The 15,322-nt window shown below is 41.3% G+C and overlaps 1 protein-coding gene across 1 annotated transcript in view; it reads left to right on the plus strand.

The window, feature by feature from the left end:
* The window catches only part of LOC121002731 (collagen alpha-6(VI) chain-like), a 300,596-nt gene that overhangs the window by 174,942 nt on the left and 110,332 nt on the right, over positions 1 to 15,322 (plus strand). The window contains exons 23-24 of the mRNA XM_040434227.1: positions 660 to 695; positions 1,070 to 1,132. Coding sequence (XP_040290161.1) covers positions 660 to 695; positions 1,070 to 1,132 — 99 coding nt within the window. The remainder of the gene's footprint in view (positions 1 to 659; positions 696 to 1,069; positions 1,133 to 15,322) is intronic.

Raw genomic sequence — 15,322 nt, forward strand, 5'->3', positions numbered from 1 at the left:
TACTTGAATCTTGAATGTTCTTCTCGGATTTTTGTGACTTTCCTCCTGCTTTTCTGGTTTCCTGCCACTTTCCAAAAGAATAATGATAGATGAATTAGTCCTAGTGTGTGTGTTTCAGATAGGGGAATTAGATTATAGGGACAGAGATCAACATACTCTAAAGGTGGATTTACAAGGGGCCAACGAGCAGCAGATTGTCAGGAATAAAGCATTCCTTCTCGACTGCTGGGAGCTTGTTCAGTGGGGGTGAAGTGCTGCATTTGCATGCAGCAATCACCTTCACAGTACGAGGATGAGGGATTGCTATTGCAATCACTTTTCCTCATACAGTTGCATTGTTTCTGGGCAGCAGATCGCTGTTTAGACAGCACAATCTGATGCCCAGAATTTATAATTTACTTGATTGACGGCTTCACCCAATGAATAATCATTTCGCTCGTTCATCAGATAATCTGTGGCACCTTTATATGGGGAGATTGTCGGGAACAAGCATTCGCAGGAATGTTTGTTCCCGATAATTTGCCCAATCATCTGCAGGTCTAAATCCACCTTAAGTGATGACAATATTTATACAGCACTGCAGAATATATTGGTGTTATATAAACAACCGGAAAAAGGTGAATAATGCTACTATAACAAGTCTTTTTTTTTTTTTTTAGAATCTTCCTGGCAGAAGAGGGGTGATGGGCTCACAGGTACTGTATGCAACATTTCATAAAATATGGTGCTTCCAAACTTCTGCATAAGAACAACATATTCTTTGTGGTAACATTAAAACATTTTGCTTGAACATTAACACAATACATTTTTATCTAGTAATATTGACTACAACACTCCGTAATACATCCCCATACATTTATATCTCCTATAAAGTAGAGAAAAAGTTCACAATAATTTCCAGTGGTCATTTTTGTGTTAATCTGCTTCAGTTTACATCCTTTTTATCATATGGAAGTCATTTGAATGACGAATTTAATTCAAATAATGATTGCTAAATGTGTTAATTTTTTCAATGTTTATTATTTTGTTTATGTTTAATAATCATAAACACAAATGTTAATATTTGCAGGGAACTAAAGGTGATCCTGGTGTGCCAGGCATTGAAGGAGAACACGGGTTTAAAGGTCCTCAGGTATATGACTTGATTTTACATCGTTCTATCTATATAAACATATATCAAATAGTGTTCTGAAATTCACATTTTCAGGGGATATTTCTTAGTTTACTTTTCTGGTATAAAGATTGTTACTTTGGGGAAACTCCATGCTTAAAGGCAATCATTTATATTGAACATGCAGTCTGATCTGCCAGCCTTATGTTAGACAGAGCTGAGGAGATTCATTTACAGTGTTTAAGAAAAAAAAAGATGCCAGTAGTGCATGTGTTTTGACTTTAGGAGTCCAGTCCGAATAAATAAAATCCTAAAAATGCACTCATTCACACAAAAAATGCACCCAGTAGAAATATTAAATTGCTGCAAAACTCTGCATGCAATTATGTCTCTGGCAGATACATAATTGATTACAGGTGTGGTCTGATTAGACACTGGGTGCAACAAGAGCGTAAACAGTGCTTTACCCACTGTTCTCTAAAAAGGCTCTCAGAGGCTACTTTTGTGTAGTGTACCTCTTGATGAGAGATTGCTGACTGGTAGACATGAATCTATGATACACTCAAAGACATTTATCCCAATTGACAGACTGGACACATCATTGCACTGAAAGAAGCTGAATGATCATTTTGATGAATTGTCCACCAACTAAGCTATTCTGACCTGTGTTGGGAGCAGTGGTTAGGTGAAGGCATGCAGTGAACATGCTATGGATGACTTAGACAGACCCCTAGTAGAGAGAAACATTTGATCCACTGAAAAGCATGATGAGCTCCCACATTTTCATTGTCCACCATCCAAACACAGGTGGCACCATTATTATACACTCCTGTCTCTAGTCAGACCATTTCCAAATGATAAGCAAAAGGAAATTTGGTGTCGCAATTGCATGCCTTCCTTGGCCTGGCCAGTCACCGCATTTATTGCCAATCACACATTTATGAAACCAGTTGGGATGTTAGCTTCGGCAACCTATGAGTATATAGGATCTACTGCAACATCTGTGGGCAAATGTGCCACTGGATGCCATATGGAATCTGTATGCCTCCATGCCCAACCGTATCTCATCTTGTATCCAGGCTAGAAGGGGCCCAGGCGGGTACTAGTCCCTCCTTTGAATTATATAGTTTTCTTCAATAAATTTACTCTTTCTCTCTAATATTGTAACCACCTACATATTTCATCTTTACATTCACACATAGAAAGCTTCTTTCCGTTTTCAACAACTCCTTAACATTTTATTATTTTTTTGGCAATGAGTGTATATTAAACTGCTCAGCCTCTCCTGCTCTGTAACATGGGCTGGAAATTTGGAGTGCATTTTCATTAAAAGAGGTTCCCTTTCAGCATATTTATTTAATGTTATTTGTAATAATTCCATATTACCCAATTTTAACCCCTTAGCTGTATAAAGGCAACATCCATGCACATTACGCTATGTGTTCTTATAAGGGAATTACCAGTTATCGTCATTCCTTTGCTTGTTTGTCTACAAATTATTTAGAGATATTAGCTTTTCTATAACACTTTCAGTTTTGTAACATATTACCTTGTTTTTCTAGTCAATAAATTTATTACCAAATTATTAGTCATTTAGTTAGTTGAATTTTATTATGTGATCTGGAAAGTATGGCACTTGCATAACAGCGTAACGGGTCAGTCATGGATTACGGTACATAAAAATTCATGCACAATTACACTTGGTTATGTTGATTTATAAATGATCTCACTAAACAAGAAGTCAGCAGTAGACCCAAAGTCTTTGCTCTTTCGTTAGCTTGGCTTTCCTGTCAATTTTCTATTTTTCTTAAAGAGGGGTAATATTGAGACAAATGTAATTGAAAAATATTAATAAAAATATTAACTAATAGCATTATTTACAGTGCTTTATTTAACGGGGAGTCTGCTTATGAATGTTGTCATATCAGTTAGATATATGTTTGAGTAATGGGGGTCCAGTCACTGTGTGGTTGTAAAATCCTTGCTACTTACGCATGGTCATTCATAGTCACAATTAGTTATACACTGCGTGCATAATTATTAGGCAAATGAGTATTTTGACCACATCATCCTCTTTATGCATGTTGTCTTACTCCAAGCTGTATAGGCTCGAAAGCCTACTACCAATTAAGCATATTAGGTGATGTGCATCTCTGTAATGAGAAGGGGTGTGGTCTAATGACATCAACACCCTATATTAGGTGTGCATAATTATTAGGCAACTTCCTTTCCTTTGGCAAAATGGGTCAAAAGAAGGACTTGACAGGCTCAGAAAAGTCAAAAATAGTGAGATATCTTGCAGAGGGAGGCAGCACTCTTAAAATTGCAAAGCTTCTGAAGCGTGATCATCGAACAATCAAGCGTTTCATTCAAAATAGTCAACAGGGTCGCAAGAAGCGTGTGGAAAAACCAAGGCGCAAAATAACTGCCCATGAACTGAGAAAAGTCAAGCGTGCAGCTGCCAAGATGCCACTTGCCACCAGTTTGGCCATATTTCAGAGCTGCAACATCACTGGAGTGCCCAAAAGCACAAGGTGTGCAATACTCAGAGACATGGCCAAGGTAAGAAAGGCTGAAAGACGACCACCACTGAACAAGACACACAAGCTGAAACGTCAAGACTGGGCCAAGAAATATCTCAAGACTGATTTTTCTAAGGTTTTATGGACTGATGAAATGAGAGTGAGTCTTGATGGGCCAGATGGATGGGCCCGTGGCTGGATTGGTAAAGGGCAGAGAGCTCCAGTCCAACTCAGACGCCAGCAAGGTGGAGGTGGAGTACTGGTTTGGGCTGGTATCATCAAAGATGAGCTTGTGGGGCCTTTTCGGGTTGAGGATGGAGTCAAGCTCAACTCCCAGTCCTACTGCCAGTTTCTGGAAGACACCTTCTTCAAGCAGTGGTACAGGAAGAAGTCTGCATCCTTCAAGAAAAACATGATTTTCATGCAGGACAATGCTCCATCACACGCGTCCAAGTACTCCACAGCGTGGCTGGCAAGAAAGGGTATAAAAGAAGAAAATCTAATGACATGGCCTCCTTGTTCACCTGATCTGAACCCCATTGAGAACCTGTGGTCCATCATCAAATGTGAGATTTACAAGGAGGGAAAACAGTACACCTCTCTGAACAGTGTCTGGGAGGCTGTGGTTGCTGCTGCACGCAATGTTGATGGTGAACAGATCAAAACACTGACAGAATCCATGGATGGCAGGCTTTTGAGTGTCCTTGCAAAGAAAGGTGGCTATATTGGTCACTGATTTGTTTTTGTTTTGTTTTTGAATGTCAGAAATGTATATTTGTGAATGTTGAGATGTTATATTGGTTTCACTGGTAAAAATAAATAATTGAAATGGGTATATATTTGTTTTTTGTTAAGTTGCCTAATAATTATGCACAGTAATAGTCACCTGCACACACAGATATCCCCCTAAAATAGCTAAAACTAAAAACAAACTAAAAACTACTTCCAAAAATATACAGCTTTGATATTAATGAGTTTTTTGGGTTCATTGAGAACATGGTTGTTGTTCAATAATAAAATTAATCCTCAAAAATACAACTTGCCTAATAATTCTGCACTCCCTGTATTTAAACAATATCAGTAAATATAATGCAATTTCTGGTTTGATAGAATCAGGGTTAAAAATTCATCTGACTTCCAAACTAACTCCAGAGGAATAGCTGATAGTAATAAAGATTTTTGTGCATCTTGCAGAGTAGGTGAATCAGGAAGCAGTTAGGGACAGGTCGATCGTTTGCTCCATGGGTATCTATAACCAGGCCCTAGAAACACAAGATTACTTGAATACTTTCAGAGGCAATTTTTTTAATGATTGCATTCTACTCATTTTCAGCAAAAAATCAATTAGTCTTTATTAAAAATTTGCAGCAGTTTTTGTCATAAAGAGTAAAGTTTTAGCCTAGCTGTGAGCAATGCATCTTACTTTCACTTTGCTCCATCATTTGATATCTCTGAGCTACTAACAGCTCACAAACATTTAGTTAAGCAATATTCTTATCAAATCACTGTAATGTAAAGATGTACCAAGAAAGGGAGTAGACAACCAACAAACTAACTAAAAAAACCTCCCCACCGTCATGAAATAAATACATAACTTTTATTTATATACTTTAAAATATTAATCCCTATGATATAAAATCATGATAATAATAAGAAATACAGGTGGTGAATACAGGATCACTACAGGTGGGACCAAGACCAAAACATATATTTGGTCCTTCTTACTCACGGTTTATTGAGAAACCATTAGCGGTGGCAGTAATCTTTTCCTTAATAGCCAGGACCATCTTATCCTGTCCCCAGGATGTCCCTCCAACTATCCCTGTCTAAAGGCAGAGCACCCGCCCTGAAAAGGGTGACCCCATCTCTCGGTGGCTAACCCCTTACTGGAACCTCTGTACTCCTTGATTTTAAACTTGATAGTCCCCAAAAGACTGTCTGCAACCATATGTCCGTTTCTTAGTCCCACAAAAAAGATAGATCATGTCCTATTCTTTTCCATTTTGCGAACAAGAATAGACATTGTTACAATGGACCCGCAAAAAAAAAGGATGCGACACGGATGTCACACGGACAACATCCGTATTTTTTGAGGATCAGCATTTTGCGGACTGCAAAATACATATGGTTGTGTGAATGCCCCCTTAGGGAAAACCAGGAATGGTTCCAGAAAGAATGTTTTACTCTTGTCTTGTTACATAACTTTTTTAAAAGAAGAACATTTTTCATTTTGAGTAATAGTCACTGAGAAAATAACTATATAATGAGCAATATTAAAACTCATATCCATCATTGAAAGTACAGAGAAATTATAAATGCATCAAACAACCAAATGAAAAACATCCAGATCCAGGCATTTATTCTCAAGACCTGACAGATTAACAAATATAATTAGGGATAAATTGACTTACTATAAGTAAACATAATCTTTCAACTATAAAACTAAATATTAAATTGTCAAGGGATTTCTGGACACACAATATTATTAAACAACCTAAATTGCTTTATAAATTAATCATTCATAGTTTACTTCAGCAATCTGTATAATTAAAAGTCTATGTGAATCCACAGCCTTATTTGTCTCTTTGTAGCACATTCAGTGTATGAGGCTAGGTTCACATAGGGCTGTCTTGTTTTTAGTGCAATTTTTGCAGTCAAAACCATGAGTGGATCTTAAAGGAGGAAAGAATATAAATGTAAATTATTCTCTTTTTCAGATAATTTTTTCCTGTTTGTTTTGGTTGTGAAAAAGCATCAGATCAGACTAATTAAAACAGCTATACCCTTTAGGGTCTATTCACACGTCCGTAAGTGTTTTGTGGATCCACAAAACATGGACACTGGCAATGTGCATTCTGCTTTTTGAGGACCGCACATCGCTGGCACTATAATAGGAAATGCCTAATCTTGTCCGCAATTACGGACAAGAATAGGACATGTTCTATTTTTTTGCGGAAACGAAAGCACGGATGCGGAAGTACGGATCCGCAGATGCGGATCCGCAAATGCGGATGCGGACAGCACATTTCGGCTCCATTGAAAATGAATGGGTCTGCACCTGTTCCGCAAAATTGTGGAACGGATGCGGACCCATTTTACTGACGTGTGAATGGACCCTTACTCCTCTGAGTGTACATATTTGTCTTGTGGGATGTACTTCCCTCAGCCAATGTACATAAAGTTGAATATATGATTGATTATTTGGTGACTGCGGTCATATGGTTGAGGCTTATCTAGTAAATGTTATTCAGGTCACTTTCACAGTATATGAGTAGAAACCTGGTAAAATTTTTGTCTATGTACAGTATTCTCAATTGTTTTTACCCCATATTCTCAACCTGGGGTAATAGAATCCCAAGAGGTACAAGCCATGCTTCTAGAGGGAGTTTAAAGTTGTTTTAATGTTATTTTAATGCCAATGTCAAATTGTATTGTATGTAAATGAAAATGTTTAATTCTGGTCACAAAACCTTGGGAGAGGGGGGACATTCAAAATGACAATAGTGCATTGGATTAGATTTCTGTCCTGTTTCCATTTATTTAAAGGGGTTGTGCAGGGCAAAGATATTGATAACTTGTGTTCGGTACAGCTATCAGAGCGACATTATGTAACCTATAGCAGCAGTGAAGGTGTGGTGGTACTGCTTATTTGATAGGGCAGCCTAAAGGGGGCCAACCTAGGAGTGAAATGATGAAGAAAAATGAAAAATGGGGTATGGGTGGGTGGGTGCCACGAACACCATTCGGCCGTACGTATCGTTAGGGGGAGGCCCGCTGCCCTTAAATAGGGCGTGCAGGAGCCTCCCCTCACACAAATCCAGCAAATGACATTTGCTTTTACTTGTGTTCGGTACAGCTATCAGAGCGAGATTATGTAACCTATAGCACCAGTGAAGGTGTGGCGGTACTGCTTATTTGATAGGGAAGCCTTGAGTGACCTGTAATAGTTGAGTGATTCACCCCGAGGGGCGATAATAACGTACGGATGTATTTTAAAAAGGTCTGAATACTAAGGGGAGCTGACTCGTGCGTCAATAATGGCGAATTGGCTGCGGCAGTTTTGATGAAATCCATCCACGTATGTAATACGGCAACCGGGCACCAATCATTATTACAAAATCCAATACATACCCCAACCATGGGATGATTACTTATACAAGTAACTACTTAAGTCTATGGCAGCCATCATAATATATATAACCTACATAGAGAATGCCAGACCGCTTATACTGAATCAATACTTTATTACAAAAAAATCTGAATTGCATTACAGACATGATTAAAAGAAAATGGTGCAGGAGATAAAAAAAAACGACCCTCACTGGAGGAAACATACAGTGAATACAAGTCCATATTGGTCCATCATGATTGTATCATCTAATAAAGTGCAAATGCAGACAATTGATAAATTAGAGAGAACATTGGACATTTACCCATACTGTGTCTCCTCCAGGATGGCGCCAACCCCAACGCGCGTTTCGGCGTACCTTCGTCAGACTTATATTCACTGTATGCTTCCTCCAGTGATGTCGTTTTTTATCTCCTGCACCATTTTCTTTTAATCATGTCTGTAATGCAATTCAGATTTTTTTGTAATAAAGTATTGATTCAGTATAAGCGGTCTGGCATTCTCTATGTAGGTTATATACCAATCATTATTAGTTGGAAAGTAGTTGATCTCTACTATTTCACCTGGTCGCGATGTTTTAGAATGAACTAGAGAAAGGATGAACTTATTCCCGTCCCACTTTAAATGTTCTTTCCTCATTAACGAGGTGGATGATGATGAGCATGTGAACTCACCTGGTCTTAGAAACCCGTAAAAGCTCAAATATAAGGCTGTCTTAACCAGCAGACTGATTCTGTGGCCAAATGGTTTCCTCTCTAGAATTCCAGATAATGCTCTAAACACCGGCCCTGTCAGAGGTTTCCGTTTAGATTTAGTCCTCGGAATTGAACTCCGTATGCCCTTCAAAATGGCCTTGACTGGGTATGCTGAAAATAAAGACGGCTTATCTGGATATAGTAGGTACCAATGATGTTGAATGCCCGCTAAATATATTTTTATAGTATTGTAGGATAGTTTTAGATCTAAGTGGCAAAAAGCAACAAAAGCCAGTATGTAGGAAATGTCCCCTAGATTCGATTGAGGGTATGTCCCCTTAAACGTATTAAACCTGGCCCTAGCTGTGCTGTAGATCCTCAACGTATTGTAAGACAGTGATTTGTTCATCAGTGACCTGGCTGTTTCCAAGTGCATAGTTAGTCCATGAACAGTAGTCTGTGGTGTGGCGTAGGAGTCGGTAACGGATCTGCTTCTGGGGAGATCGGGAAAAAAAGTTTAAAATTAAGCCTAGACAAGGCGTCTGCTGCGGTATTTACCCTGCCAGGTATATGTGTGCATTGAAAATGAAAATGATACTGCAAGGCTAACCATACCAACCTTCTGACTAAGGACATTACCTCCATAGAAGCTGATCTGCCTTTGTTAATGATATCAGCTGTAACAGCGTTATCTGTTAAGAACAACACTGTTTGGTTCGGCCATAAATTTCCCCAAACTTGTGCTTCTGCAACTATTGGGTAAACTTCAAACAGTGGGGAGGATTGAGAGAACCTCGTAATATTTGCTACTTCTGGCGGCCAGGGACTAGCTAACCAGTGACTCCCGTACATAGCTGCAAATCCTACTGATGAAGAAGCGTCTGTATGAATAATCGGGGACTTGCCTGAAACCGAAGGAACAAATAATGACACTCCGTTCCATTGGGTTAGAAAGGTGTCCCACATGACTAGATCTGCCACTGCCTGTTGATCTAAATTGATCGCACTGTCTTGATCTGGGGCTGATGATAGCAACCTGAACAGTCTAGATATGAAAGATCTTCCCTGGGGAATGATTCTCATCGCGAAATTCAACATACCTAACACGCTTTGTAGCCCTGCCCTAGTGGTAACCCTCCCTTGTGCTAACTTATTTACCGCTTCTATAACTCTTAACAGCTTATCTGTGGGTAAGCTAGCCTGTAAATTGACTGTGTCTAGCTGTATACCTAAAAAGGTTAAAACTTTACCGGGGCCGACAATTTTATTTTCTGCTACTGGCACACAAAGATCCGTGAATACCCTGCGCAAAGCTTCTAAGTCACTAGGAGTACGTGATGCAGGTTCAATTAGGAGAAAATCATCAAGATAATGGATTACATGATGTGCGTTGAATGTATTCTCTAGGACCCAGTGTAGACTTTTAGCGAATTGGTCAAACAACCATGGGCTAGATTTGGACCCGAAGGTCAGCTTGTTGGCAAAGTAGTATGATCCTCCCCATTTAATGCCGTGCCATCTCCACAGTTGAGGTTGTATTGGTAGTAGTTTGAAGGCGTCTTTAATGTCCACCTTTGAAAGCCACGCCTGGGCCCCGAGAGATAAAATCACTTGAATGGCTTTGTCTATAGAAGAATATTGCATAGCAAACTCTTCAGATGGTATCAATGAATTGAGACTGGGAATTGCTAATGAATGTGGAGCTGATAAATCGTATATGAGACGTTTTTTATTAGAAAATTTGCCACTACTATCCCAATGGGGTTAATTCTCCAATTGTCGAAAGGAGGCTGACAAAAAGGACTCATGATAAAACCCTTCTGTAGCTCTGCCTGGATGAGTAGCGAAACTGCCTCCGGATTCTTGCATGCTGACTGAAGATTTTTGCATTCGTATGAGGTCTGGGGCAATGCTATCTGACGTATGGAAACCCGAACGTCAGATCGTTTATTATGAATTTGACCCAGGCAGGCTCAGGATGACCTGACAAATAAACTGCCAGCAAGTCTATATTGACTGAGCCTAGTCATGCTGGGTTGGCTCCCTTCTGGGGACAGGCGACTCGTGGGTGTGCTCTGAAACAAATAGCGCAGAGATGTAACAGTCTGCACTGAGTATAGAAACAACCTGCAGTATTGAAATTATTACAAATTTGTGATCTCCCTAAATATTTAATGGGCCGGCCTAGTTTGTCCACTCCGGCAGCTGACTTGCCTGGTGGAATGTCATATGTATATCTAGTATTTGCGCTAGTTGAGGGTAGGCTAGTTGTAGCACACCATTGTGCCGTGTGAGAGTACGAGCCGCAACTGGTACATGCGGGAGATTTCAGACCAGCGAAATGCCGGCAGAATAATTCGGTATCGATAACCGACCAATCTAAGGTGCGCTGAAATTGAGTTAGCATAGCTGCGGCTTTTGCTGAAAAAGAACGATGATATTCGTAAAAGGCGGAGCCTCCGTATTTATGCACTAAGTCGACCACCTTATATAAGTATAAATCTAGCTCCTGCCTACGGTTAGGAACCACCGAACACACCACGTCCCTATATAGACTAAAAGCCAGGACGAATTTGGTGATACTAAGTTTCCTATTCAACCTGGCGTCCCTAGATTTCAGAATTACAGAAACTTCACCGCAAGCTATTGTTTTGTTGTCGGGAACTTCATGGGTTGCAATGAGTAATGACGCCAGGTTTACATCCTTACCGTCAAGTATATCTTTACGGATGTTAGTTGGGATAAAATGTGCAGGAGCTATGTCTGGAAAATTAATTGGGAGACTTGTGACGGTAGACTCGGGGATTATGGGAACTGTTGGACCCTGCATACTTGTATGAGAGGGATCCATCTAAAAACAAACATGTTTTCACAAGAACTCCCCAAATATGTAACTCAGCATGCCGTCACCGAACGCTCGTTAGTGAATATTCTCGTGAGCAGAATGCGGGTATATGTGCCTAGACGTGCAACATGCCGATGTCGTATTAGTACCTATGATATGTTTTAACTAAAACCCGTGCACCTATCGCGACAACCACCGTGAATGAATTATACCTTAGTTACCTGAGGGAACCAGGTGACAGTGATCCACTAGCATGGAAAGCCCGTAACTATGCGACCGCACTCTAATACTCGGACCCTAATGCGATAGGTTGGGCCAAATGAAGAGTGTCCAAAATAACGTGTGGGACTGACGTTGACTCTGTGAACGCAACAGACGTGTAACGTTGCCTGAAGTCGGGTCAGGGCTTATATTAAGTCTGTAGACGTGACAGACGTACTTGTATGCCTGAGGTCGTGTCAGGGCTTACATCGAGTCTGTAGGCGTGACAGACGTACGTGCATGCCTGAAGTCGTGACAGGACTTACATAATTCGGTAGACGTGACCGATGTACATACGTATGAGGAAACGTGGTGGGACTAACTTCGAGTCTGTAATCGTGACAGATGTTCGTAAATGCATTTGGTCTTTAATACGTGCCAAACTATATATGTATACCATTTTTAAAAATTTTTAATTTTTTTGAACCTAATTCCCACACGGTAAACCTGGTATGAACCTTATCCCTAGCCACCAGTGCTGAGAAGTGAAGGATTATTTTTTTTTTATATTTACTACCTACCTTAACTGCTGAATATTACGGTAAAAAATCCTGATGCAAGACTTCACGTGGGCCCTGCTGTATAAGAATACGGACCGCTGACTATGTCTGAAAATAGGTGTGATACCTATAATTACTGAAATGAACCGTACAGCACCATACCTGAGCGTATGCCGTTGAGACGTAGTGTTTTGTAATCGTTCCCAGATTCTGTGCCCTGGGTTTTTGAGAAGACCTAAAACAATGCGCATGTTATAGAAAACATAATAATAAATATATATATATATATCTTTATTTTTATTTTTTTATTTATATTAAAACATGTTAAATCATATTCTTTAGTACCTAGTTGTTCCCTAACCCCTACTGTGAATGTACTAATATATGTAGTACCTGGTAATTATCCTGGCCGCCAGTAGAGGTCGGTGTGAACTATGCTAGTTGATATGCAGTACTTGGAACCTGGTAATTGTATCGCCCACCACTAGCGGTCGCTGTGGACACAGGAGACAAACATATTCGAGCCCGGGCATAGTAAGTAAACGGTCGCATAACTTAAATGGGAGCGAGACATGAGCATTTAGCGATGATCTTACCTTCGGAGCCTGCCCTACCCCCCGAACCGTACCGTGCAGTCGTACTCCCGCTGCTGAATGTAACCCCCGCTTGTGATTACGAATTTACCGCGCTGAAAAAATCTGCGACGTCACTTCCGCCACCGGATGCCACGAACACCATTTGGCCGTACGTATCGTGAGGGGCAGGCCCGCTACCCTTAAATAGGGCATGCAGGAGCCTCCCCTCACACAAATCCTGCAAATGACATTTGCTTTTACATATCCTCAGGATAGGTCATCAATTTCAGATCAGCAGGTGTCCGTCTCCCGACACCTTGCTGATCAGCTGCCTGAAGAGGTAGTGGCCTACAGTTACCTGTATGACAACTGAATTGTAAAGGCGGCGCAGTGCAAATACAACTGTTCTTCCCACATTCAAGTAAATGGGTGAGCAGTAGTAATTACACTGTGCCGTCGCTGCAAAAGACATTGTGCATGGGTAATTTTGAAGTGGAAATGCTGCTACCTCTTCAAACAGCTGATCAGCAGGGGTGCTGGGACCCCACCAATCTGATAATGATGATTATTGAAATGTATGATTTCTAAAACATTTTCAAAACAAAAAAGTATTCCTATGTAGGGATGAGCGAACCCGAACTGTATAGTTCGGATTCGTACCGAATTTTGGGGTGTCCATGACACGGACCGGAACCCGGTGTTCGGCGCTTTCTTGGCGCTTTTTGAAAGGCTGCAAAGCAGCCAATCAACAAGCGTCATACTACTTGGCCCAAGAGGCCATCACAGCCATGCCTACTATTGGCATGGCTGTGATTGGCCAGTGCACCATGTGACCCAGCCTCTATTTAAGCTGGAGTCACGTAGCGCCGCACGTCACTCTGCTATGATCAGTATAGGGAGAGGTTGCAGCTGCGACGTTAGGGCGAGATTAGGCAGATTAACTCCTCCAAAAGACTTCATTCTGTGATCGATCTGCAGCTGTGGATCATTGAAGTGCTATTATTGACTTGCTCACTTTTTTGAGGCTGCCCAGAGCGTTTTTAGATCACTTTTTTTCTGGGGTGATCGGCGGCCATTTTGTGACTTGTGGTGCGCCAGCACGAGCTATCACCAAGTGTATTTAACCATCGATAGTGTGGTTATTTTGTGCTATATCCTACATCAGCTGCAGGCTGAGCCTGTGTCACCGAAGTGCATTTAACCATCAACAGTCTGGTTATTTTTTGGCCATATACTACATCAGCTGCAGGCTGAGCCTGTGTCACCGAAGTGCATTTAACCATCAACAGTCTGGTTATTTTTTGGCCATATATTACATCAGGGGCAAGTTGAGCCTGTCACCCAGCGCCTAAAAATAGACCTGACATTTCTATTCAACCAAATCTGCACAGTTTTAGCTGGTCAAGTTATTTGTAGTGACCGTCAAAGCAGACTTTTTGTTCTGGGTTGAAAAAGCATTCCCAAATTTGCCATTCTGAAAATAACTAGTTTGTGGTATTTCAGGCCTACTTGAAATCTATCCCAAAAAGAAAATCTTACATTGAAGTTATTGATAGTATCATTCAGAAAAACCTAAGACACATGCTAGCGTGCTGATAGAAGTGTCATTCTGTGATTAAACCTATAACTGTCACACAGCGCAAAAAAAAAAACAGGTCTCACATCTCTATTCAACCAAATCTGCACAGTTTTAGCTGGTCAAGTTATTTGTAGTGACCGTAAAAGCAGACTTTTTGTTCTGGGTTGAAAAAGCATTCCCAAATTTGCCATTCTCAAAATTGTGGTGAACGGGAACAATGAGGAAAACATCTAATAAGGGACGCGGACGCGGACGTGGACATGGTCGTGGTGGTGTTAGTGGACCCTCTGGTGCTGGGAGAGGACGTGGCCGTTCTGCCACAGCCACACGTCCTAGTGAACCAACTACCTCAGGTCCCAGTAGCCAGCAGAATTTACAGCGATATTTGGTGGGGCCCAATGCCGTTCTAAGGATGGTAAGGCCTGAGCAGGTACAGGCATTAGTCAATTGGGTGGCCGACAGTGGATCCAGCACGTTCACATTATCTCCCACCCAGTCTTCTGCAGAAAGCGCACAGATGGCGCATGAAAACCAAGCCCATCGGTCTGTCACATCACCCCCATGCATATCAGGGAAACTGTCTGAGCCTCAAGTTATGCAGCAGTCTCTTATGCTGTTTGAAGACTCTGCTGCCAGGGTTTCCCAAGGGCATCCACCTAGCCCTTCCCCAGGGGTGGAAGAGATAGAATGCACTAACGCACAACCACTTATTTTTCCTGATGATGAGGACATGGGAATACCACCTCAGCACGTCTCTGATGATGACGAAACACAGGTGCCCACTGCTGCGTCTTTCTGCAGTGTGCAGACTGAACAGGAGGTCAGGGATCAAGACTGGGTGGAAGACGATGCAGGGGACGATGAGGTCCTAGACCCCACATGGAATGAAGGTCGTGCCACTGACTTTCACAGTTCGGAGGAAGAGGCAGTGGTGAGACCGAGCCAACAGCGTAGCAAAAGAGGGAGCAGTGGGAAAAATCAGAACACCCGCCGCCAAGAGACTCCGCCTGCTACTGACCGCCGCCATCTGGGACCGAGCACCCCAAAGGCAGCTTCAAGGAGTTCCCTGGCATGGCACTTCTTCAAACAATGTGCTGACGACAAG

Source organism: Bufo bufo, chromosome 5 (genome assembly GCF_905171765.1).
Source record: "Bufo bufo chromosome 5, aBufBuf1.1, whole genome shotgun sequence".
Classification (NCBI taxonomy): domain Eukaryota; kingdom Metazoa; phylum Chordata; class Amphibia; order Anura; family Bufonidae; genus Bufo; species Bufo bufo.